This window comes from Protomyctophum parallelum, assembly GCF_964188405.1.
Source record: "Protomyctophum parallelum genome assembly, chromosome: 8".
Classification (NCBI taxonomy): domain Eukaryota; kingdom Metazoa; phylum Chordata; class Actinopteri; order Myctophiformes; family Myctophidae; genus Protomyctophum; species Protomyctophum parallelum.
The window spans coordinates 7601721-7629340 of NC_139703.1; the positions used below are offsets into that span (position 1 = coordinate 7601721).

Below are 27620 nucleotides of genomic sequence, written 5' to 3' on the forward strand. Positions count from 1 at the left end.
CGTCTCAGTGAGCTGTGGCGTTCCACAAGAATCAGAATCAGAATCAATCTTTATTGTCACATCACAAGTAAGGTGGGTGAAAAACTTGGTTGTGCCGGCTCATCATTGCAGTTAAAGGATAGAGAAAAGAGAGGAGCATAAAGTGCATAATAAATAAAAGGTCATACAATGTATGTACGAATGTCGTCGTTTTTGATGAGGCCCATCACTGTAGTATCATCCGCATACTTAATGATGACGTTAGAGCTGTGTGTGGCCATACAGTCATGTGTGTACAGGGAATAGAGGAGAGGGCTCAGCACACAGCCCTGGGGTGCTCCCGTGTTGAGGGTCAGGGGGTCCGATGTGATGTTTCCCATTCTCCACACCTTACGGCGATCTGATAGAAAGTTCAGTATCCAGCTGCACATGGCCGGGTGCAGTCCTAGATCCCTGAGCTTTGTGTCTATAGCCTGGTGGGAATGATAGCAGAGCTATAATCCACAAAAAGCATCCAGACCCATCTGTTCTTCCCCCCCTTGTCCAGATGGGTGAGTGCAGAGTGTAGAGCCAGGGCAACTGCATCATCGGTGGGTCGGTTCTGACGATATGCAAATTGCCATGGGTCCAGTGTGGCCGGCAGCACAGAGCAGATATAGTCTCTCAGCAGTCTTTCAAAACATTTGCTCACAATTGGAGTAAGGGCCACCAGTCTCCAGCCACCTTAGAGTGTTTGTGGACCGGTACCACAATGGATGACTTGAAAAAAACCAGACGGGACCACAGCTTGGGAGAGGGAGAAGATGTTTGTAAACACTCCTGCTAGTTGGGCTGCAGTTGCACATACCTTCAGCACCCATCCTGGGATGCCGTCGGGCTCAACGGCCTTGCAGGTATTCACCCGCTGGAAGGCCCTGCGCACGTCAGCCTCCAAGATGCATGGTTAGAGGACTGGCCTCCGCAGGTACTGCAGGCAGTGGGAGGTTGTGGCTCCCTGGGTTATGCTCAAAATGAGCATAAAAGGTGTTCAGCTCACCAGGGAGGGAGGCAGAGGGACTGTGGTCTGTGCCATGTGGTCCTCATGTCCCCGCTCTCAAATAGGTCCTCCAACTTGGCTGAATATTCCTTCTTTGCTCTTCTGATGGTTTTCTGGAGCACTGCTCGGGCATACTAGGGCCTTTACTGTTCCTAATATATGTAAACGACATGACTGCTGGTCTCGGACAGGAACAAACTGCAGGTTGAAAAGGCCCTCAGCTCTGAACTCGGTAGAATCTGCACCTGGCTCGCTGTTAACAAACTATCTTTACACCTGGGAAAAACTGAATCCATTCTCTTTGGATCAAACAGTAATCTCAGCAAGGCATATGGCTTCTTGGTTTGTGGGTGACAATATTATCACATAAATTACCTATACCTAGATTCCATCCTGGTGGTAAATCTTAGCCACCAACGTAATCAAAAACGTCAACCAAAGAACAACAAGATTGCTTTACAGGATCTCCTCACTGGTCAACAAAAACAGCTTGAAGAACCTAAGAGGTTTCTTCGACTATGCATGCACCTCTTGGTACCAGTACCACAGCACCTCAAAGGCCCTTAAAACAAGGCTCCAGACTTCCCAAAACAAACTGGTCTGGCCACTACTTGGCCTCACTCCCCGAACCCACCTTACCCCTGCCCTGCCCATTTTGACAGGCTGGAATGGCATAACGGTGACAACATCTTGCAATAGGTCTGGTCCAAAAGATTTGCTATACACCACCAAGATACCCGCATGTGCCTGTCTAAATACTTCCTTAATGTCAACGAAGTCCACACCCACAACACCAGATCAATCAGTTCAACAAACCATGTGCAACCCAGATTCAGCACAAACAAGAATGGACTATAAATTAATTTCGCTCCTATGCCCCAAAAATCCCTTGACTCCTTCAAAACCGCTCTCGAAGGGTGCCATTCGAAAATGGCCCCCATAAAAAGGCTGAAACCCCCCCCCCCCCTTACTGTATATTTTTCTTTTCTCTTTTTACCTCCTCAGAATCACAGTAGGCCTACATTTCAAGCACAAACTCTGTACGTCTCTAAATGTTCTGATGAATTGAAAAGGGTGGACCCTATTGTAAACAAGTGTAATGCTTTATGTTGTTGTCCACAGTTAACAGTTTTTTTGTATAATTGAGTTGTGCTGCTTGAAATGTACTTATTCTGCATACTGTTAATAAATACTTCAATCAATCAATCAATCAATCAATCAATCTATCTATCTATCAATCAATCAACTCCAAAATCATGTGTGGAAGTTGGAACCGAACCAGAACCACTGCTCTAGAACCTGTCTGTCCTACTCCGTTTCAGCATGCGGAACCAAAGTTGTTCGTGACGTGTGCGGAACTACAATTAATGTCCGCGATGGACGTCGGACTCATTTCACGCTGGGATTTTCCTGATTCAATCATTTCACAACAAGAACCCCAAGAACCTGGCAGACTGTGGCAGTTGGAGAATGTGATATTCTTTTATCAAAAGGAGCAAATCATATTTAGTAAGTCTTGTTGCAGTTTTTCGCTGAATGGGCTTGCATTCACTTTAGAATTCGAGATGAGATACAAAACGAACCACGGTGCCGCTACAATTAGTTCAGTTCAGTTGTCACTATACTAGCTTTGATTGATTGATTGAAATATTTATTAACAGTTTGTAGAATTTACAGTACATTTTAAGCACAAACTCAATACAAAGACTGTCAACTGTGAGTGGACGACCCAATTAAGCATTACACTTGTTTACAACAGGGTCCACATTGTTCAATTCATCAAAACATTTAAAGACATACAAACATTTAGAGACATACAAATAGACATTTCTATGTAGCTAAATTCATCATATGGGAAGCAAAAAAGGGAAAAGATACAATATACAGTGAGGGAAAATGGGGTGGGGGGGGTGGGGGGGATTCAGATTTTACAGAGGCCAGTTTCGAATTGCAGCCATCCGTAGGTGCCCTTTGAGAGCGGTTTTGAAGGAGTCAAGGGATTCACATGTCTTAATGACTGTTGGTAGGGCGTTCCACATTTTGGTGGCATAGGAGCGAAAAGAATTTAGTCCCTTGTTTGTGCCGAATCTGGGTTGTACATGGTTTGTTGCACTCCCTCTGGTGTTGTGGGTGTGGACTTCGTTTACATTAAGGAAGTATTTAGACAGGTACATGGGTATCTTGGTGGTGTATCGAATCTTGTGGACCAGACCCATTGCAAGATGCTGTACTCTGTCGACGACCCTAAGCCATCCCAGCCTGTCAAAGTGGGCAGGGGTGAGGTGGGTTCGGGGGGTGAGGCCAAGTAGCTCTGGTCCATAGCCCTAATGCTTGGTTCTGGGTAGCCCCTCTCGGAACCCCCTGGGTCAGCTCATTCTATCGTGCCGAACCATGTCAGAAACTTCACTACCATTGGGTTCTGACTCGCGGGAACATTGCGGGCAAGTGCTTGTTTGAAAGTGGACGCAACCACAACACAAGTTATCTGTCTAAATACCTGAACGTGGCCAGAGCACGTCTACTGGTCTGTGTGGAATGTAAAATAAGACTAAGAGCGCTGTTAACCTATAATGTGCTATTTTCACTGTTTTTTTTATAATAATAATTTAATAATTTGCTTTTTGGGCAAGTGGGAATGACCTTTTGGGCAAGTAAAATATGCCCATAGGCCATATTCTCTGAGACCTCAGTGTCAACCCCTGTTTGACATCAACATTTTCATTATAGTGTTACAGTATTATGCAACTAGTCCCTTAAAGGAGAATTCCATACTAGAAGGCTTTCTTACCTTTTATTTGCAGTTATGTCCCCACCAAAGAGGTCCAGGTGTTATTTTGTGCAATTTCCCTTACCATAAGCCCTCAATGGGAGTTGGGTTTTTGTGCTAATTCAGTTATTTCCATCGAAATAAGTAGTAAAGTGTGCCGCTTGGGATACTATTTACATTATGAAGAGAGGATATATACACTTTTTTTTTGAGCGATGGAAATAAGCAAATTAGCACAACACCCCATAGCCCCATTCAATTCAATGCAATTCATTGAGGGCTTATGGTAGGGGAAATAGCCAATAATGCGCTTTTGCACAAAATAACACCTGGACCTCTTTGGTGGGGACGTACAACTACAAATAAAGGTAAGAAAGCCTTCTAGTATGGAATTCTCCTTTAAATGCGACCCCACTGTTCAGGGGGTACTGCATACCTTACAGTCAAGGTCAAGGTTCAACTTTATTGCCAGCAATACCAATTACAAGTGGTATTGAAACAAGGGCTGTGAAATTCATTGTACGTTAAAAGCCCATGCAACAGCTACAGACTAGTGTCAAGTAATCTACAGTATGTTAAAAAAAACTAAGTTGCTTAAAAACTATAATCTCTAAAACTACCGAAGGTGCAAAATGTGCAGGATGCCATTCTATTAGCCATAGACATATGGCCTTATAATCCAGGCCATTCAATGTCTATTCACCTGTGACCTTACTTGTTTGAAAAAAAAAAAGAAAGTATAAAATATAGGCTATGTTTTGTTTTGGCCATAGTACCTTATTTAGCTTGATTATTATTGGTATCAGTCATTGTCAATAATTTCTTTGTATATTTCAGTTATTTGTTATGTTACAAATACAAAGCCTAAAAGGCAAACAGAAATGTTCAATGTAAAGAGAAAAAAAAGACAATTAAATCACAATTATTTCAATTAGTGTTATTTTGTCTTTTCAGGGAGATGGCCGTCCGCGCGTGTGGCTTCATTGTGTTCCGTCGTCTGTCCAACAACATTGAGTACCTGCTCTTACAAACATCGTATGGAGAGAACCACTGGACACCGCCCAAGGGTAGCTGTGGTTGACACATTTACAATAATGAACTGTACAAATACATCATAATGAATGATATTATCATGATTCATGACGCATTTATACAGGTAATAAATGAGGTCTGTACATCATACTCGCGTTCGCACAATTTATTCTTCAGAGGGGGGGGGGGGGGGGGGTTTGGTTGAGTAAGAGCCTGGTGTCTCGAAGCGCTACCGACAATAAATTCTGCAAACAGGAGTTGCTGTTGGGTGGAAACCTTGTATGTCCATTCATGCATGCCGCTTCTTATCTCACCTGACCAGGGTAGAGACCAGGATTACTGCATGTTTGTTTTAGGTTACCTACCCTAGGGGTCTTCTTCTTTACCTACCCTTTTTTTAAAGGCCCTTTTGCCAGCCCCATCTAGGGTATGGCCACGGACGAGAATCGAACCCGGGACTACTACAACACAAATGTTCTTTTTTCTTTTGATGGATACAAAAACACCCCAACATGTTTACAATGTGTCAAATGCTCAAATTAGGGATAAATCGGCACACATCGGTTGCATAATTGGAGATAACAAGGTCATTAAAACATTCAATTAATGTCCGATATATCAGTCTAGCTCTATTTATCCATTTGTAACTCAAGAGTGTACACATGTAACCAAATGGACCCTTGTTTTTACACTCTCAGAGTTAAATATATCCACTCATGGATTATTATCAACCTATGTCTGCGTGACCTCCTGTCCCCCTTGCAGGCCACGTGGACCCGGGGGAGGACGACCTCGCCACCGCCCTGAGGGAGACCAAGGAGGAGGCGGGCCTGGGCCAGGAGGACCTGCGAGTGATCGAGGAGTTCCAACAGGAGCTGCACTATGAGGTCCGAGGGAAGCCCAAGGACGTCCTGTACTGGCTGGCGGAGCTGAGAGACCCCGGCGCCGCGGTGACACTGTCCGAGGAGCACCAGGACTTTCGCTGGGCCCCGCTGGAAGAGGCCTGCACTCTGGCCCAATACAAGGACCTGCAGGACACGCTAAAGGCCGCGCACACACACCTCGTAGCGGCACGACGACAGTAGCACAAAACCAAAGTAAGGATAGTAGCGTCGCCGGCTGTCAGAAACCTTGTACGAAACGGTTACTCTTCATGGAAATGGAAAACGGAACCCATCCCAGGCAAGCACGGTTAGGACCTGGACGAATTTGTGACGTCTCTATTGGGGCCAGATCAAGTCAAACCAAGACTAGTCAGATCTGGCCTAGAATATCACCTGATTTCAACCAACATACATTCTGCCCAAAAGACAGACAGACGTCCCTGCATGAATCAGAGAGATTATATTATATATTATATTATTTCAACTGGTGAAGAGTGAAGACGTCCTAGAAATGACATAAAGATCATCCCCATATGGGCTGTGATCTGGCCTAGACCTGAACGTCTCACCGGAGGACCTCATCATAACGTCATCATGGCGTCATTTGGCTTGCTGGAATCTGGGATACGATGAGTAAATGTAGTTATTCTTCAGTCACAAGCTGTGTGTGAGTGTGTGTGTGTGCACACTAGTATAACGATGTAGGGCGTTATTTACGAAAAACAAAAGTTGGAATATGGAGATACAAGGTTTCTGCCAGACAGCGACGATAGCAGAAACTAGGGCTAGGCAATTAATCGAAACAAAAACTCTAAAAAACGTTGCCAAGTTCAGATCCATTGCTCAACTCATTGAGGGAGAAAAATGAGGATTAGAGACACAGTTACCATGACTGACATCCACAAATCAACCTGAAGGAAATGATATATATATATTTTTTTAATAATTATTTAAGTCTATTAATTAATCAAATACCACTGTAATATACTTTGTTGTACAACAGTGGCATACAAAAATAATAAAGAATTCCTGATCTCCCTCTTTAGAATGATTCATTAATTACAATCTAGGCAAAAGTTTGAAATAATTGTGATATTGATTTGAAGCCATCGCCCCACGCTTAGAAACATTTTTTTGTTTTCCGTTGTACTGGAATCCGTAGCCAACTGTAATCAACCTTTTGAAAATGTGTTTTATGTGTGACATGTTTCATAAAGTTTCAGTTTAATGGGTCAAAATAAATGGTTGGAACAGTAATGCTTTCTTCCTATTTCTTCACATCACAACAGTTGAAGAATGTGATACATTATTGGTGACTCGGTGAGAAATAATACATTTTATTTACACATTGCATTTTTCATTCACAGGGAATCACAGTGTGCTACATAGTTAAAACATAACAATATAGGCTAGCCTGGCTAGGAATAGAAATTACAGTGCATACATACTGTACAGTCAAAGATCAACATTTTGGTCTTTTTTTTTGTGAGTTTTTTGTAGATTTAGTCGTTTTTTGTTTTGCCACAAGGTGGAGACAAAGACATTGTTTTCCCACAGTAATATATAAATATATATATATATAAATATTGTCCCTGTTTTAATAGCATGCACTTGTGGAAGAATTCCTTGAAATGTATCATTCATACTTGACTGTCAGATAGATAGATGACCGTCTTGTGAACCATGGCATGGCAAGTTAGCTGCGTCAGATATGACAGTTATGAGTATATCTGAGAACAGAATTGCTGATCATGTTCAGTTTTTAATGTTTTATAGGTCATTATTTTGTCTCCAGAAACTCAGATATCTTAAAAACTACAGAACTGACGTGACCAAGAGGAAAAATATAATAATAAAAAAGGCTATTATTGTGTGTGTGTGTGTGTGTGTGTGTGTGTGTGTGCGCGCGCACGCGCGTGTATGCGTGCGCACGCGCGCGCCGCACGCACATCGCGTTCAGCAGCAGCAATAACGTCCTTACGTCACAGACACGCGCAATGATAGCCGGAAGCATCGATACTGAGCAGCAGCAGGAGAAGGAAAAACAAATCGATAAAAAAAATGTCAGTATAATTCGCGAGTGTTAAAGAAAAAAAACCCACTCACGTTGGAAGCTGTTGATCGTAGCGAGAGGGAAGCGTGGATGTTAGTGTTGGCGTTCAACGTGGAGTCCGTTTGATGGCCAGTGTGAGATGAAGTTTATAGTTCCTGTGTGTTCAGGAGCTTTATAGCTGACGTGTGGAGAAGTTGAGACCGAACCGCACCGTCCGCCACCACAACAACAACAAACATAAACAAAACAGCTTGATCCAAGGACGGTTGGTTGCGGGGCTGGAGCAATAATAATGCCAGCTGTTCTGATCCCGAGGATGGTGATCTATATGGAATAATATCCCAACTTAAAAACTGGATCCTTGGGTTTTTTTTTTTTTGTTCCATGTCAATTTTGTCAACACGTGAAACCCCACAAAGAATTGTTTTTTTTGGGAAGCAGGCAGCACCAAACGCGAGGGGAAAATAATAGTCTGCCATTGACTCTTCCAACATACAGGCTGGATATTATGAATCTAACCTGAACATTTCGACAGAACGATTACACGTACTAAAGTACAAGGAGAGAGAGAGAGCCGAGGTAATGATTCCGCTTTGCCTCCACTGGGCCTGCTTGCTTGCCACTGACTTTGGTTAGCTGGGCCAGGCCACATAGTCCGTGGATTCATTATCAATCATGTCAGTTAAATTAATTAAGTTTACCCATTCGGGTTTGATGTTGCTTCTATATTCCTAATTTCATAGTGTTCAAACATTGTAGCCTTATACAAATCTGCTGTATTTTAACCACTTTCAACCTGGCGTCCCAACATTTTCTTTTGTAGTTTTCTTTCCCAATCTATTGACTTAAAGGGACACTTTTGCACAAAAAAATTGTTAATGACGCTTAGAAGATCTAGAACACTTTCCTGGGTCTTTATGTGTGTAATATGGTTAGATTTTAGCAGTAAGACCAGTGTTTCTGATGTCATGGACACTGGGCTCACTTCCTTCCTGGACTACAGTAAGAGGGGGAGGGCTGCTCCCCCTATCCACAAGGAGGAGCAGTGTACCAAAGCATTATGGGAATTGTAGTCCAGGAAGGAAGTGAGCCCACTGTCGACATCAGAGACACTGGGCTCACTGCTACAATCTAAAATATCTAAAACCACATATTACACACATAAAGACCCCCAGGGAAGTGTTCTAAATCTTCTAAATGTCATTAACATATATTTATTTTGCAAAAAGGGTAAAGTTCCCCTTTAAGGCCTATTCATATATCCAACAGATCTACACGCTCTGAGCTCGTAGATCAGCTATAGCCAATTTATAAAAAATATTGCTTACGTCTAAAGTGAATATTTTAAGTACAGTACTACAGTTCCATGCTTTTGTGAAGTTGTGACTCGTGAGAGAATAATAATAAAAAATAAATGTGCCCTTTCCCTTCTGGTGGTTGAGATCAGACGTGGGATTCACGAGCATGGCCCACCAAGCGACCCCCAGCTCCCAGAAGGCCCTGATGATGGAGCTCAAGTCCCTGCAGGAACAGCCCGTGGAGGGCTTCCGCATCGGCCTGGTGGAGGAGTCTGACCTGTACAACTGGGAGGTGGCCATCTTTGGACCCCCCAATACGCTCTACGAGGGGGGCTACTTCAAGGTGAGGTGGTGGTGAACCCAGGTTATAGGCGCCTGGGGGAGGGGGGTTTGGGGGGTAATTTGGGTCTGAATGCCCCTGTACTATTTTGCATGCCATGGTCTAGCAACGTTTCCATTTTTGCTGCGCAATAGTCGTGTATTGGCTGCATACGAGCAGTAACTGCAGTTGCTCTATTAGTCCCAACTCGATCAAGGTGTAAGACGGGCTAATAATACACAACAAAATATAATAACTTAGTACTTTTTACGTCCTGACACGCCACTGACTGACCCAGGGGCAGGTTAGGATGGGATGTGTGAAGATCAGGGCATTTTACGTACATGTTGCGTCGATGGATGGATTGATTCATTGATTGATTACTTAGTTTATTTATTTTTATTTGTATTTTTAATAAATAAAAAATATCAGGGGCAAATAAATAGCATATGGCAAAGGTCATTGCACATTGTCACCTTTTTTTTAAAGAAAAAAAACAAAACAACGTACAACCCCTCCCCCAAGAAACTAGTAAACACAAACAAATCAAAACAAATCAACAACATAACCAAAAAAAGGAAAGAAAAAACCAGGTCATGGGTCATAGTCATTGTACCGTGTGAGAAGCACTGTCTGTTACACCTAAAATCCACTGTCGTGTTCGTGTGCTACACTTCAGTCACACAGAGCATTCTAATCCGGAGAGGTATGGGTATGAAAATATTTGATAAAAGGTCTCCATGCCTTAGAAAAGCCTTCTGTGGTTCCCCTGAGATAGTTTAGAATGTTCTAAGCTTAAAGGACAACTTTAGTTTTTTTCAACCAAGGTTCATGTTGGTTGTTATTAGAGTAACTAAAAGGTGAGTGTTCATTTTCTTTCATTTGCTGCTTTCTTTTGTTTTAGGGATTTTAGCAGTTTTTGACAGGGGGGCGGGGGCATTCGAGCATGGGGCTAAATATGTATTTCTTTACAAAATGTTATGGCGATTTCTTTTTTTATTATTTACTATAGTCCTACTAGACCCCAAGAAATTACATCTGGCCACAAAAGATCACAGGATCTATTGAATGTGACAAACTGACATATTGAGCCTATACACACAGTGTGGCTTCCCCCCAGTAGACTACCTTCATATTCAGTAGATCCTGTGATCTTCCGTGGCCAGATGTAATTTCCTGGGATCTAGTAGGACTATAGTAAATAATAAAAAAATAAATCACCATAAAATGTTGTACAAAAATACATATTTAGCCCCATGCTGAATGCCCCCACCCCCTGTCAAAAACAGCTAAAATCCCTAAAACGAAAGAAAGAAGCAAACGAAAAAAAATGTATACTCATCTTTTACTTTCTCTGATAACAACCTAAAACATGAACCTTGGTTGACAAAAACTAAAGTTGTCCTTTAAGAAGTACATCACATTATTAAACCAGATTGAATGAAAGGGTGGTTTTGGAGATTTCCAAGATGGTAATATTCTTCTTCTAGCTAAGACGAGTGTTGCAAAAGAAATCTCTAACTAACTGACTCGTATACTGTTTGATGGTGTGTCAAATATAGCTAGCAATGGACATGGTTGTGCAATTTGTAGAACATCAGACAATGTGTCAAAGACAAGTAGTGACCACCAGAACCGTAACTGCACACAAGACCAATACTTATGTGTGAGGTGTGCTTGTGTCTGGGCACAGCGATCGCACTTTGAGTCGGCCTCAGGATACATTTCAGCCACCCTGGCCTTATTAAGATGAGCTCTATGTGCTACTTTCAGACAGTTGAATTAGACTGAGACGTGCCCATAAGGTGGTTTAGTTGACTCTATATAGAGTCAACTAAACGGACGGCTGTGGCTCAGGAGGTAGTGCAGGTCCAATGATCCCTGGGTCGGCGGTTTGAATCCCGGCTCCTCCTGTCCACATGTCGGGCAAGACACTGAACCCTACATTGCCTTCAATGAGTTGGTCGGTGTGAGCTTGCCACCATTGGTGTCTGAATGTGGGAAGTGAGGACGCTGGCGTCGACTGTTCGCCGCTTCACCTCCCAATGTATGAATGAATGAACCATTGTAAAGCGCTTTGAGCACTTGGAAAAGCGCTATAAAAATGCAATTCATTATTTATATAAAGCGTCTGCCCACACCACTCATCTGCCAGTTTAGTCCCCAATTCTCTTTCCAATTTATGTTTTAATCGTTGCCTATTAGCATCAGTAAGAGATGAGATAAATGTGTAACTGTCTGAGACAAACCCACTCTCAGTTGGTAACATTAGGAGCAGTTTATCCCATTTCTGATTATTAGGAAGATGTGTTAATGAACCGAATACCTGATTGATTGATTATTTATTAACAGTTTGTAGAATTACAGTACATTTCAAGCACAACTCAATATGAAAACTGTTAACTGTGGACGACACCATAAAGCATTACACTTGTTTACAATAGGGTCCACCATTTTCAATTCATCATAACATTTAAAGGACGTACAAAATGATGGATCTGGAGAAATCTGAAGAAGTCACGGGAGAGATTAAATTCAGCACAGAGTGAAGGAAAACTATGGAATATATTGTCTTTGTAGTACAAGCACCTAATTCCCACATCGTACCACCTATTAAAATTATGAGTCTATGGTAGAAGGAGTGAATAGATTAGTTTTGATCATTGGAGCATGTATAGCTGGTAAAAGGAATTTAATATGATGTCAAAATTGGATCCACATTTTTTTAAGTTGATAATACTATGCTTGCGACCCCACTTTGGGTCGCGACTAGAGATGTCCCGATACTGTATCGGTATCGGTTCGGCTCTTATTTGGTCATATCAGTATCGGCAAATATGCCAGTCTAACCACATATCCGACACAGGGGTAAGGGGTTGACATAGCAGGTAAATAAAATGTTGGGGCATGTTTGAGTTTGCTTTGAAGTTGCCCAAACTACAAGTGCACATTTGAATGAGGAGTCTGCTATAAATATAACACTATTCCCGGTCTAAATTATAAATACTAGTCCTTACCCGTTGTGAGATATTTGCCCCCCCCCCCTTGTGGCCGTGAAGGGTACTGCGCCCGGGTGCGTTTGTAATTGACTAATAAATAATCATCAATGTGTCAAATCGAAAAAAGGGCTTCGTTACGCCCTCCATATGCATGGTCAATGCCTGTGTGAAAAGTGGGAGCGATTGGTGCAGGCAGTAAGGAGTTACGGCACTGTTTCTGACAGACACACACACGGACACACACACATTCGGTTAATTATAGTATGATTATTTTCTGGTTTCTGGTATCAGTATTCGGTATCGGCTAACACAGAAATTGTGTTATCGCGATCGGATCGGGAAAAAAACAAGTGTATCGGGACATCCCTGTTCCCTAGTCACGACCCATAGTTTGAGAACCGCTGGCCTAGAGTGTTTTAAATGGTTAAATGTAGAATTGGCAGCACTAGTGTGAAGCATTCACCTCTGATGCATAGTGGGATGTTTTTATTTGAAATTGTGTGTAACTATTTAATTTATCTTCCCCCCCCCCCCACCCTCTCTTCTCCTGGTCCAGCCCTCTTCCTTTTCTGTATGATGGTTATGCTTCAGATGGCTATTTTTAGCTGTGGGCAGATATAAATGGCACCTCAGCTGAGAGAGAGGGAGAGTAAGGGCACGTTGAGACTTGTGACTTGTCTCCCTTTCCCTTGTCTGTCTTGGTGAATCTTGCTGGCTGCAACTATTGATTATTTATAATCAAGAAGCAGGTTTTAGACGAGTCGTTTTTATATATCAATTTGATGTGGAAAGAAATAAAATATATTATGTAATATAAACTAAATCGACTACAAGTCGATTAAGCTTGACTAAGCGACTAAGCTTGACTAAGTCGACTAAGCTTGTATATATGCTATTTGCCCTATTTTAAAAATATTAGAAATGTTATAATCGATAACATCTATTAGTTTGATTAACTGTTGCACCCCTATTGTTCATTCTGTTGTCTTTAAAAAACCTTTGATTCAATTTACTTAAACCAAATAGACGTTTTAATGCCTATTGCTTGTTGTGCCACTGTGTATACCGTAGGCTAGTAGAGGAATGCTCAGACTGTCTGCTGGGATTTGGTAGAAGGTACATCACTTGAGCACACGTGATGTATGGATCAATTTGACTAGTGGAGAGCGAGGAAATTATGTACCTTCCAACCATTTGCCTGTGAAGTGACATGTTATACATATTATGTACATACTATGTTGTTTTGCTACTGAATCTGCTTTTTGTTGCCAGAAACCTCATATCTCCATATTTCAACCTATGTTTTTTCAGTGGTGCAACCACTCCTATAGACAGCTTTGTGTGTTCCTGGGTCCCTGGCTGGCTTTGTCCGTCCCGTCCGTCCGAGCACGAAAATAGCGTTTGTTTGGTTTTCACCACCAAGTGGCACTGTTGCGCAGCCTAACACACACACATTAACTGTATATATGATGAATTTGAGTGCGACAGTACAGTACAGTCACAGTACAGTACAGTAGAGGGACCCCCTGGGGACCCCCACACAGTAACTCTGTCATTTCTCAACCATTGCGGACGCGGGGCGGCTCACTGGAACCGGGCCACCCCCCTGGGCGCGTTCCTGGGGGTCTGGATGTTCCGGGGACCCCCACAGGGAGTTGCACCACTCACTTCACACGGGTGTGTTGTTTTGTTTTTTTGTAAATTGCCCCACTTCATCATGCAATAGTGTCACACAAACGTAGCAAATATAGCTGATCTGCAACCCACATTTTGGAAGTGAAATTGTTTCAAGTTTGTGTGTTTTATTGAATCAATGAAAAGTATTGACAAGAGCTTGTGACTAAATCATGACTAAATTGGATTCACTGGAACATGGGTTCTTAAAACAAAACACAAAAACCAGTCCAACCATAATGTGTGCAAGTTAAGTCTACTATGTTTAATAGCGTGCCACTAAAAATGTCCAAAATGTATCATAAACAGGAGGCTCCTCTAAGGTCAGTCATACCTGCGGTGTGTATTTGCCAAGAAACCACCTGGGACTTTTAGTGTGAGGGCTGATGACACTGACTCAGAGCAGCATTATATTAGAGTGGTGATAGTCCTAAACAGATTAGTATCCTCACAGCTGGTGTGGTTGGTTGCACACACACACACACACACACACACACACACACACACACACACACACACACACACACAAGCACACACACACACACACACACACACGCACACGCGCACACACACACACACACACACACAGAATTTTCTGCACTATCCGATCTGGGCAGAAGCCATCGACTGATGTCATCATGACTGATGTCATCATGACTGATGTCGTCATCTTTGCATACAATGCAACGCTAGCCACACACAAATGTCAATGTGATTCTTGGTCAGGCATGCCTGGCTGGCACTACGTAACTAACGTTCATATTGTCGAAGTCAAGTAGAAACGTTGTATATATTTCAACCTTTTATGTAAATCAGTCAGTGCCCAATGCCCATACCACATAAATAATATATCACATGATCAATTGATCATATGCAATTTACAGTAATCGATTATTTTGTATTTTGAATGCTTCGGTGGTTGATGTTGCACTTACTGTTTTATATTATTTATGAATGTTTATTTATTCCTAGATCAGTGATTCTCAAGCCTTCTAATATTTAACCAGTTCAGAGTGTTTACACTGAACATGAATTGGTTCAGAAAACTAAAATTTGGTTCAAAACTGCAAACAAAAAAAATGGCTGCCGATTCCGTGAAAGTACCAAAAGGTTCCAAGAATCTAGAACGGAACCAGTTCTAGAATCAATGTTCTTTTGATGTAAATGGGCCCTGAGAGTATACAAAACGTAGCTTGTGCCTATAAAAACTAGAACATTCTTTTTTTCAATTTCGTGACGATATGAAACAGTCCACCAAAGTTGCTTTGTTTGTGACAGTTGGTGACAGACAAGACCAGATTTTAATTTATTTTTTGCAGAAATGTCTTTCTTTTTTTAATCGGAGCAAATTTGCATGGTAGAACGTGGTGGTAGATCGATTCCCAAACAAATCAGCTTGTGCCAATTTAAACAAAGTGATCTCTTGCATCAGCATGCTTGCACAATAGGTTCTTGGATTTTTTTTCTTCACTTGATTTATTGACTCTGTGCATAACTGTAGTCCAGGGTTTCCAAAAGGTGGTGTACCCGTTCTATGTTACAGTTAATTTACCTATAGCTTTGTTTACTAGTCAAGTTATGTTTGTTTTTACATTTTGTTGCTTCTTTTTGTTCCTTTTCCTCCCCAATTTAGTCATTATGCCAATGAATTCCTCCCCCCACTCTACTGTGTTTTCACTGCTGTTTTATCCCACTTATAGGCCAGTCACAATTATTATATCATTCATCGTCTAATCCAGTGGTTCACAAAATCTTTCATGTCAAGGACCCCCAAATTGACACTAATCAGCCCGCGGACCCCCATTTGAAAAGATATGCCAGGGACCCCCATAAGAGAAGATTCTTACGGCTCTAGCAGTGATTCTCAACCCGTTTAATTTCAAGGACCCTCAGTTTGACTTGCACATTAGTCTACAGACCCCGATTTAATGGCATTTCTATCTCTGGGACACCCAATTTATATTGTAAAATCAATGTTAATTTAACTCAGTGTACAAATTTGGTTCCAAACTCTCATTTAGCTGGGGACCCCCTGGAACTCCGTCAAGGACCCCTGGGGGTCCCCGGACCCAACTTTGGGAAATTATTAAATATCGGTAATTCTTTACCGACATTCTGCCCTGTGCAATTTTTGTTTACAATGCCAATAACCCAGTTAAAATCGTTAATCACAATTATTTGTATGACAATCAATCAACAACTTAAATTTTGGAATCATGACAGCCTGTCTCGCCTGCCACTGAGGAGCCCCCTCCGAAAGGACATGGCACCTCCCGTCCATCTCCTCCTGAATAGCCCCAGCCTGTAGGAGTACGATGTAGCAGTGACAGATATCACGGTGACCCGCCCCGGCTTCCCTCACCCGAACACGGGCCAATCGTTTCCAGTTCAAATCTGCATTTTCCGCTGAGTGAAGGATGTTTGTGTACTGTATGCGCTGTATGTGTTTAAGTATTGCAGCTGTGGGACAGACAGACCACCAATGTATGCGTTTCCTTTTTCAGGCTCACATCAAGTTTCCAATAGATTATCCATACTCCCCACCGACATTTCGCTTCCTTACCAAGATGTGGCACCCCAATATCTATGAGGTAACACCTTTTTTTTTATTATACCTTCTTTTGTGCTGTTGGTTGCTCTTTATTATACCTGTTCTGGTGCCTGTGCTGTTAGTTAAAATCAGTAATTTAGCTTCACCAACAACATGATCCTTTCAAGGCAGCTGCTGTGTATGACTATACCCTTAACTCTTCATTTCATCCACATTATCGTCCCGACTTTGGGCATAAAAATTGTGAAAATAGAAGATCTACAAGCTTACAGCCTGGCATGGCGATAAACTGTGAGCTGTGCATGGAGGATGCCATACGGACACCAGTCTTAAAACCCATTCTGGGCGGGAACCCCTTTTGGTGTTAGCATTATGTTATGTTATGCTTTAGCTATTGAAAAATAGCAGATCTACAAGCTCATAGCGTAGGTCTGCTGTTATGGAAAAATCGAAGAACGACTGACATGGAAACATATAGCTGATCTCAGGTCAAAATGGGTTAATGGTGGTGCCAGCTCACGGCAGAAACATCTCGAAAGATAAGTCTTACAAAGACAAAAGAGTGGCCGCACACACTGATAGTAAGCCAAAGTGCCGATTATTATTTATTAGGATGCAGAGTAAGAACCAACGTTTCGGCAGATGCAACTGCCTTCTTCAGGGTATCAAACTGTGAGCTTGCAGATCGGCACAACACCAAAGTATAAAATATAAATTAAACAATAGAGCCACCTTGTTTCATAGGAAGCCTTGAACGATCCATGCACAGTGTGTCAAACTGTTAGGGGATTGCACTGTGTTTACCTGTATTATATTATGTTTACAGGTTACATGGTTTACCTAAGTCAGGGTTTCCCAAACCTTTTCACGTCAAGGACCCCCAAATTGACAGTAATTGGCTGACGGACCCCCATATGAGAACATCTTTACGGCAGTCATTCTCAACCACTTTAATTACTTTAATAACGACCCTCAGTTTTTTATGCAATAGGCCACGGACCCCCATTTAATGGCATTTCTATCTCTGGGACCTCAATGTATATTGTAAAATCAAAGTTAATTTAACTCTGAGTACAAATGGAACCAAATGGACCCGGTTCCATTTGTACACTCAGAGTTACAGACTCATAAGGGTCCATTTGGTTCCTAGCTATCATTTAGCTGGGGACCCCCTGGAACTCCCTCAAGGCCCCCTGGGTGTTCCCACTTTGGGAAACACTGACCTAAGTGACTGCGTTGAATGTCTTCCTCTCCAGAATGGTGACGTCTGTATCTCCATCCTCCACCCGCCTGTTGACGACCCCCAGAGTGGCGAACTGCCCTCCGAGAGATGGAACCCCACTCAGAACGTTAGGTAAAAACACTCCAGCATTAACCCATTTTGGGGCGGGAACCCCTTTTTGGTGTTAGCATTGTTATGCCTTAGCTCAGGGGTCGGCAACCCAAGATGTTGAATGAGCCATTTTCGACCAAAAAAATTAATTCAAAATCTATCTGGAGCCGCAAAAAAAATGTAAGCCTTAAAATGCTTATATAATGAAGACAACAGGGCTGCAAGTGGATATTAGCCTATCTATCAGTGTTGGGCAAGTTACTTTGAAAGCGTAGCTTGTAAAGCTACAAGTAGCTCACCATGGCAGTAGCTTGATCAAGCTACATAGCTACCCCTGGAGAGATGTAGCTTGTAAAGCTACAGCTACATGGAAAAAGTAGCTCAAAGTAGCTCAGCTACTTTTTATTTTTCAGCGTTAAATTGAGAATGTACATGCGGGAGACCCCTCCTCCCCTCTGGGAGACCCCTCCCCTCTGGGAGACCCCTCCTCCCCTCTGGGAGACCCCCCCCACCCTGCTCCCCTCTGGGAGACCCCCCCACCCTCCTCCCCTCTGGGAGACCCCTCCTCACCCTCCTCCCCTCTGGGAGACCCCCCCACCCTGCTCCCCTCTGGGAGACCCCTCCTCACCCTACTCCCCTCTGGGAGACCCCCCCACCCTGCTCCCCTCTGGGAGACCCCTCCTCACCCTGCTCCCCTCTGGGAGACCCCCCCACCCTGCTCCCCTCTGGGAGACCCCCCCCACCCTCCTCCCCTCTGGGAGACCCCTCCTCACCCTGCTCCCCTCTGGGAGACCCCTCCTCACCCTGCTCCCCTCTGGGAGACCCACCCACCCTGCTCCCCTCTGGGAGACCCCTCCTCCCCCTGCTCCCCTCTGGGAGACCCCTCCTCACCCTGCTCCCCTCTGGGAGACCCCCCCACCCTGCTCCCCTCTGGGAGACCCCTCCTCCCCCTGCTCCCCTCTGGGAGACCCCTCCTCCCCTCTAGGAGACCCCTGCTCCCCCCTGGGAGACCCCTCCCACCCTGTGATACCAGGGCCAATCAGAGGCCAATTAGAGGCAGCTGTCAAGTGCTGATATGCCCTCAAAGCAATCAGAAAAAGGAACAGTCCTTGATTTTTCAAAGGGGGTTCTAGTACAAGAATTAACACAGCAACCAATGGTCAAAATTAATATATTTCTTTCATGTTATTGCCCAAAATTGTAGCTTGTAACTTGAGTAGCTAAGCTACAAAAAATTACCCAAAAGGTAGCTGAGCTACTTGACGAGGTACACAAATATGAATGTAGCTAAAATACCACAAGCTACAGCAAAATGTAGCTCAGCTACGTAGCTCAGCTACATGTAGCTTAATACTCCCCAACACTGCTATCTATCAAAATAAAAAGTGCGCTATGGTTCAAGCCCGTTCGGAAATAGCGCACTGTGCAATGCAAACTAATAGGCGAGTGCGCTCCCGGTGCGCATTTCCGAACGCAGTCAACGCACCCTCCATTATTATGCCATGTTTTTTGCATTGTGTTCTTACCCGTTTAATGTGATTTCTGTGTGTGGACATCGCTGGAGAGCTTCTCAACATTGGGCATGTAAAATGTCACTTTAATCTTCACACACGACTGCAAGCTCTCATCGGTGAGGCGTGTGCGGTATTTGGATTTAATGTAGTTCATGTTTGAGAATATCTGCTCACAAAAGTACGTTGATCCAAAGATGGATAATACTCCAAATGCGAGTTTCTTCATGTTCACATAATTGTCTGGAAGAGCATTCCATGTTTTCCACACAAGTGTGTGGGAAGGCAGAAGGGAGCAAACTTTTAAGAAGTGGATCGCAGCTAATTAAACTCCACCACTGCTGGCTGCTGCTTTGCTGTTTCGTTGCAACCCGGGAGATAATAAAACGTCTATATGACTCCTTCATATAGTCACCGTCTGTGAATGGCTTGCCACGTTTTATTTATTGTTTGATAGTTTGTCACTGCAGATTTAGCCATGGTGCGTCATGGCAACTGCAGCCTGTTTTACGCAATCGCTACATTTACATTGTAAACGTGTACATAAACATTCAGATTCCAAATATAAAGTCCTCGCCACATGTGCCACGGGTGTTAGAATGTTGCTGGTACAGCGATTAGCATTGCTGCATCCCGCGTTGTTTAATAAAAAGCATTTTTATCCGAGCAGTTATTTACTGGCCATTGGCTTTCAACTACGCGCCCCCACCCGGTGTGCAACTGTTTCCCAACCCCGTTTGAGAAAAGGGGCGCTCGGATAAAAATGCTTTTTATTAAACAACGCGGGATGCAGCAATGCTAATCGCTGTACCAGCACATTTCTAACTCCCGTGGCACATGTGGCGAGGACTTTATATTTTAAATCGGAATGTTTATATACACGTTTGGACTGCGATTGCGTAAAACAGGCTGCTGTTGCGTCATGACTGACAGTCATGTTTCAGGGCTATACTGCAGATTAAGCATACAGGCAATCCATCATAATATTTATTCTACACACTTTTTACAAAATTGGGAAACTTAAGAATGTTTCTGTCACGTTTGGCCTCCTACAGAAACCATAAATGAAAAATAAAAATGTGAAAAAATAAACATTATACATTTTCATAGATTCTTTTGTAATGCTACAGGGAGCCACTAGGGGAGTGCTCAAGAGCCGCAAGCGGCTCTTGAGCCGCCGGTTGCCGACCCCTGCCTTAGCTATTGAAAAATAGCAGATCTACAAGCTCATAGCGTGCCACCGAGTGGCGCGCTACGAGCTTGTAGGTCTGCTATTTTTGAAAAATCGAAGAACGACTGACATCGAAACATAGCTTTTCCAGAAAACGTATCATTTTCAAACAGACATTTTTAGAATCTGATCTCAGTGCGGTGCTGATGTAACACGCGCTGCATCTCGGCTGCGTTTTCTGCATTTCTGTACCGATCAGAAATGTGTCCCTAATGGGTCATTATGCATGTAACTGGAAAAACAACAATTGTGTGGAAATTAACTGTATGCATCTGTTGTAGTTGGCATACTTGCATTTCTTTGGTGCATGTCTTGTCAGCATACAGAATGATGGTAAATGGACTGCATTTTTATTTCGTTTTACCTCTCCCTGATGAATTTAGAAATTGCAGAGTTACATTTAGAGTTTTCAACTCAACGTTTATTTAGAATTTAATTAACTGTATCAGCAAGATGGCCTCCCCTGAATAGAAGAAAACAACTGAATACTATACACAGTATGTGAGAGAAAACCTGGTTTGTTCTGTTTTGGCGAGATAAGAGGGAGGAGAACTATCATCATCATCATCATCATATCATCATCATACTATAATTAACCGAATGTCTGAGTGTGTGTCCGTGTCTGTCTGTCAGAAACAGTGCCGTAACTCCTTACTGCCTGCACCAATCACTCCCACTTTTCACACAGGCATTGACCATATGAATATGGAGGGCGTAACGAAGCCCTTTTTTCGATTTGACACATTAATGATTATTAATTTATTTATTAGTCAATAACAAATGCACCCGGGGCGCAGTACCCTTCACGGCCACAAATATCTCACAACGGGTAAGGACTAGTAATAATAATAATTCAATTAGCCTTTATTGTCTCCGAGGAGAAATTTGTCTTGGGCACCAAGAGACAGTGTTATACATTACATACATACACACACGGAGCTATTATGTCATCTGTCAAGGCAAGGAGGTTCACATATGTACAGTTAAGTAAATGTAGTTGTGTGTGCTTGCGTGTCTTCCGTAGGACCATCTTGCTCAGCGTGATCTCGCTGCTCAACGAGCCCAACACCTTCTCCCCGGCCAACGTGGACGCCTCTGTCATGTTCCGAAAGTGGAGAGACAGTAAAGGCAAAGACAAGGAGTACGCCGAGATCATCAGGTAATTAAAGTAGTTGTTCATGCCGAGGCACTGCCCACCCCACACGCTTGGCGGGATCAATACAGGTCTTTTATATTGTGACTTGTCCTGCCTCCCCTGCTCCGCCCCCCACAGGAAGCAGCTCTGTACAGTACTTAATTTTAAGTACTGTACAATTTGGAGGTATTTGATCATTGATTGTTTTTTTTTGTAGATCTACAAGCTGTAGATCTGCAATTTTAGAAAAATCGTGAAAATGTGGCGCAAATCTTTGAATATCTTTTCAGAGCGAATGTTTTTAACTCAAGTCTTTGTTTCTGGGGGGGGGTCCCTGGAACAACATATTTTCAGATAGTTCTGGGGGTCCTTGACATGAAAAAGGTTTGAGCACTTCTTTCCGTCGACAACAGGAAGCAGGTGCTGTCGACGGCGGCGGACGCGGAGCGCGACGGCGTGAAGGTGCCCACCACGCTGGCGGAGTACTGCGTCCAGACGCGCGTGCCCTCGCAGGACAGCACGTCCGACCTGCTCTACGACGACCTCTACGACGACGACATGGAGGAGGAGGACGAGAGCGAGGACGAGAGCGAGATGGAGTCCGGCGGCGAGTCGGCCGGCGGCATCGGCGAGGAGGGCGGCACGACGTCGTCGTCCGGCAGACTCTACGTGGACAACCAGGACGACTCCGGCAACGAGGACTCTTGATGATGCTGGCCCCGAGCCGCCCCCCACCCCCACCCCTCAAGGCCTATTCATACTCCAGTTTTAAGGTGATGAGGTGACCACCGAAAAGGTAGCCTGGGCACCATTCCATTTCGGGTTCATGAACCGGTCGGGAGCGGATGATATCGCTACGTCATGTTGTAGTATTGTTTTGTAGTCGGCAAGGTGAAAAGGTGATCACCTCATCACCTAAATCTGGCGTATGAATAGGCCTTCACCACCACCACCACCAACCACCCTTTTACCCCAACCCATCGCCACACACACCCCTAGTGTGTGGTATTATCGGTCAACGTGTGCGCGCATAACTGTGGCCCGGCTGTTTGTCCATCTCAGATTTGCATAGTTTTATGGAATGACCCGCCGCTGCTCTGTCCACTTTTCATCTTTTGTTCACAATTTTCTTTCTTTCTATTTAGCTGGCTGACCTTTTCTGCTTTTGCCACCCATCCATTTTTTTTTGTTTATGTGGACAGTTGTGCAATCTGGCTGTCACATAGTTCACTGGCGAGCTTGTCCTGTCACTCCCCGGGTCGTCCCACTCCTACTATAGGTCAATACATGCTCCTTCTGACGTGAGGTGATAACATTCTTACGTAATTCAGAACTTCTGATGGCTTTTTCTCTCTTCTTTTCGGACACTCCTGCTCCCCTGACTGTTGAAACTATTTTTTTCCATCATCGGAAGGAGCATTTATTGACCTTTTTAGGCTTGATTTATACCTAGCGGATGTCACGCACTGAAAATAGTAACATTGTAATCTCTTCAATCACCTAATTTCACTGTTCGACGCCCACTTGCAAGTTGCAACCAAGTCTAAATTGGGCATAAGTCAACATACATGCTGTTTCTCTCATCCATAGAATCTTTCATGCCATCACTTTAAAGCGCTGCTTCTCAAAGTGGGGTCCAAATTGACCCTTACAGGTCTGTCCCTCTTGAGAGTGTAAAAATGGAACCAAATGGACCCTTTCCATTTGTACACTCTCTGGGGTCCTTGAAATGAAAACGTTTGAGAAGCACTGGTTTAAAGCTAGGCTCCGCCTATAGGTAGGCCTACCTGCACCTACTCCCATCGCTGTGTTTCATCTTTGAACTACGTATGTACCCTCTCCGGCGACCGCTACCAAGTTTCTATACGCCGGTAAAGGGGAAGAACTCGACTCTCCCCTCCCCAGGAGACACTTAGTAAGCGTGTGATCCCCTCTTCCTCCCCTCTCCTCGTGACGCCTCCTCTCTCTGCCTCGTTAAACCTCAGGGCCTCCACGGACTCTCGCCGAGAGAGAGAAAGAGTCAGAGAACCGTTTAACACATGGAATTGCTCCTCACTTCCACCTGCCTTTGCTCTCTTTTCTTTCTGTCTCCATGGGTGGTCACGAGAGGGCAAACTGAAAAGCAACCCTCCAGTCCCACCGCCGTCCCGTTGACGCTCAACTCAAGTTTCTGTCGGTCCTGGACAGGGTATGTTTTTTTTGTTGTTCCCTGTCTCTCCTAGAACAGCAAAATCCTCCCATGTTAACTTTCAGAGTTAACAAATGGATGCAGAGAATGAACACAGAGGATTTAACTGTGCGATATCCTGGAATTAAAATCAAAACCAGAAACTCGGACGACATCCACAGAGACTCTCCCCAAACCACCACTGACTTTGTGTTGTGATGGATGTGACAATATCATAACAATCAAGACTGAGAATTGGACATTGTTACTGTCTCACCAAACGATGAATATGTTTGTTATTGAGAGGGACAAACGTAACGTCCAACTCAGCTATACATTAATGAATGAATATTATGACTCTGATGGGCAGTTATTTGTGTGTGTGTGTGTGTGGGCGTGTACACGTACAAATTCTAGTATTCATCTTATCACCTCAGAGTAGTTTTTATTTTATTTTTCTCTTTTTCCTTTTTTTGAAGTTTTCGAGTTTACCCAGTTGACAAAACATTTGATGACATGGCAGCACTGCTCCGGTGCTGTTTACGGGGATTGGCACTGGGTTAGGTTTTTAAAAATGTGTATTAACATTTTCACCATACCACCAGGCTGAATGATTTGACTAATGTTAGAATTATTATCCCTATGCTGATTTCTACTTTGTTGTATTAAAGTGTCACTCAATGAAAATAATGATTTTCGACAGAATGTTGTTGTACCTAAGATCATGCTTTGGGCATTTCCGCTTTATTTCTCATAGTGACAGTGAGAGGAAAGGAAAGGCGGCAAAGAGAGATAAGTTGACAATGCAGCATGTGCCTTGGGTCAGATTCGAACCCAGTCCAGCTGTGGGAAAGAATATAGCCTTATTTTTGTGATATGCACTCTTACCAGGTGATCTGCCCTGAACAGAATTTTCTTTATTTCAAGTTGAAGATCAGCTATTTTCATAAAGCGGCACAGTCTGCAACAAAGTATAATACACAAGATACGGTCTGCAACAAAGTATAAAATGTAGCCGTAATCAATGAGCCTTTCATAAGTTCTCCAGTTTGACCTGTGTGTTATGACTGTGTGTACGTTTGTTCAGTTCACTAATCCAGTAGCAGAGAGGACCATGCCAAGGAAGTTCAGTTGTACAACTCAACAGCCATTACATTTTTAAACTCGACGGAGCAACGGATGCAGGAGGAAACCTTTTATCTGTGTTGGAATCAACTCTTGGAGGAACCAGACTCATGAATCAGACACTCCAAAGTCTCCACCTCCACCCACAGAAGTGAAAATGTTTCTCAATGCCCTGTTTGAAAACGGTCTAGTATCAGGAGAAACCCTTTCCTAGGCCAGACCATTAATGGATATGATGTCATAGAGCCGTGGGATGTGAAGGGTTGTTTGAGAATGTGTGTCCAATCTATGGCGTGATGATGCCGCCCCTTCTTTCTACCCCTCCTTCACAGAGTAAAACAATCAACATAATCAACACTTGGCTAATATTTCAAAGCGATTGCCAGCCATAAAATCTATCTGTTACCTGCCTTTTGAGCCAGGAGTAGTATTTTAGTCATCGATTAAGGTTTAAGCTACAACTTGTGATAGCGACTGATGCAAATTGACACAACACATACAGTACGTAGTGTCTACTACCACTATTGTATTTTTTGTTGTAAGCCGTGTTCTAAAAGTCTAGATGATAAAGTGATGTTCTCAAAGGGGAGAGGAGAGACAACCACAGGAACTGTATCGAGTTGGACATTAGGATGAAGGGAATGGACAACTGACCTAGAGGCTCATTAAAAAAAAAGACTGGGGTCATGTATCACTTGTGCATTGTTTGTAGGGACAATACATTCATTTAATCTGTGTGCGTGTGTGCGAGAGCATGTGTTTTTCAAATGAGAGCCAATGTGGTGATGCCTCACAAATGCAAAGACACACACTCACACGTAAAGGACTGAAAACTGACCTGTGTGCAAAATACAAACGGGTCAGCTGTCCAGTCTACACCTATTGATGTTATTGCTGAGATCTTTGTTGGTTTGCTGTTGAATCCTCTTTTCTTTATCTTTTTTTCCGTCTTTGTGTTTGTGAGGATGCAGATGTCATAAACATCATAAAATGTCTATTCTAAAACACATTGTCGCGTTTGTTTGCGATTTAGCTTTGATATTCGTTGTTGAGCCCACTTGTCATGGAAAAAAAATACCCAGCAATTTGTTTTGGAAATGAAATTATGGGAGAGCGTGTGCCGTTTCAGAAGCCTAAGCATACAGTTGTTGTGATGAAGTTGGCAAATTCTTTAATAAAGTAATTTGTCAATGTAGCCTATGGAATCCCATGACTTGCTTGTAGGATTTCTATGTTTTGGTTATTTTATATGACCCTAAAGAAATCATGAACAAAGCATGAATGATTATATGAATTGTTGCAACAATGAAGATGTGACTTACACTGGTACAAAACGACACCATGCAGTCCTTCCTTACACTCTTTTAACCCATTTAGAAAGGAAAAGTGTTGTTTTTGGCAGCAAGTTTTAGTCATAGTCTCTTGAATAGTTTTCAGTTAGTTTTAGTCACATTTTACTAGTCACCCATGGAATGTTTTAGTGTTTGTCTAGTTTTAGTCGACTAAACATCATAATAATTTAGTCGACTAAATCTACAGTTGATTTAGTCGACTAAAATGTATTTTGGTGGGCCTTGATGCCGTCGTAATGACTGTTTTTACACTTAAAAAGCCGATCTACAAGCTCACAACGCGTCGTGCTGCAAGTAACGCATTGTGAGCTTGTAGATCTGCTATTTTCAGCATGCAACCAAGTGTAAAATGACTTATGACTTATACCTTCCTAACATTTTAGTCTAGTTTGTATTTGTTGACAAAACTGTCGGTATATTTAGTCTCAGTTTTTGTTTTAATTTAGTTTCCATTTAGTTTTCGTCGGTGAAAAAAGGTAGTCGACGAACATTTTTCGTCATAGTTTTAGTCGACAAAATCAACACTCTTTGTAAGTGACTCTGGAGTCTGGATAAGAGTATATCAATGCATATAATGACGGTTCCCACCATATGGTGTCAAATTCATTCAAGTTTTAATTATTCTCGAAATTACACTGAGTTGAAACTCATTTTCAGTGTCGTCGAGTAATACAATCACATAGAAAAACATCACAATACATCAGAAGATCAGGAAAAGAAAAACAAAGGGTATACATGTGAATTACATAGGTTTACAAATAAAAAGCTAAAACAAATTTCAAAATGATCTAAAAACAGTTACGTATGTCCCCATAATCCAAGACAGACAGGAACACTGCCTCAACTACCCTCTTTCTGCTAATGACAGGAAAACTGGCTTTATTTCTATACAAAAAGCCAATTTTCTGTCGCAATTTACCAGCAAGGACCTCTACATGGTGTTTAAAAGTAAGTCTCTCATCAATCCAAATACCAAGATATTTATACTCTGACCTATGACCTTTTCTATATCAACTCTCATTCATAGAAGATATGCGAATGTCATTATAGGATATATTTTTGGCTCTGGAGAACAACATGAATTTTGTTTTGCTGATGTTCAACATCAATCTGAGACCAATAAGAGCATCCTGGAGGACTTGTATAGAGTCTGCAGTACAATAATTGACTGTGT

General features: G+C 42.9%; 2 protein-coding genes across 4 annotated transcripts; both read left to right on the top strand.

Annotated features, from left to right (window-relative positions):
* The first annotated feature begins 2397 nt into the window (after window positions 1–2397).
* nudt2 (nudix (nucleoside diphosphate linked moiety X)-type motif 2) lies at window positions 2398–6331 on the top strand. The gene is made up of 3 exons (XM_083770991.1): window positions 2398–2524; window positions 4737–4849; window positions 5580–6331. The coding sequence occupies exons 2-3, from the start codon at window positions 4741–4743 to the stop codon at window positions 5897–5899; spliced, it is 429 nt and encodes a 142-aa protein (XP_083627117.1). The 5' UTR covers window positions 2398–2524; window positions 4737–4740; the 3' UTR covers window positions 5900–6331.
* A 1395-nt stretch (window positions 6332–7726) lies between these two features.
* Window positions 7727–26289, top strand: ube2r2 (ubiquitin-conjugating enzyme E2R 2). 3 transcript variants are annotated; one of them, XR_014569656.1, is made up of 7 exons: window positions 7727–8330; window positions 9199–9392; window positions 16546–16632; window positions 17849–17946; window positions 21692–21826; window positions 22216–23990; window positions 25057–26289. XR_014569656.1 is itself a non-coding variant. In XM_083771603.1 (6 exons), exons 2-6 carry the CDS (start codon window positions 9216–9218, stop codon window positions 22508–22510), a joined length of 792 nt encoding a protein of 263 aa, XP_083627729.1. In that variant the 5' UTR covers window positions 7727–8330; window positions 9194–9215; the 3' UTR covers window positions 22511–26289. The 3 variants fall into 3 exon arrangements, 2 of the variants coding, with proteins under 2 accessions (XP_083627729.1, XP_083627728.1); XM_083771603.1 differs by having other exon boundaries at window positions 9194–9392; window positions 22216–26289; XM_083771602.1 differs by having other exon boundaries at window positions 22216–26289.
* The last annotated feature ends 1331 nt before the right edge of the window (window positions 26290–27620 follow it).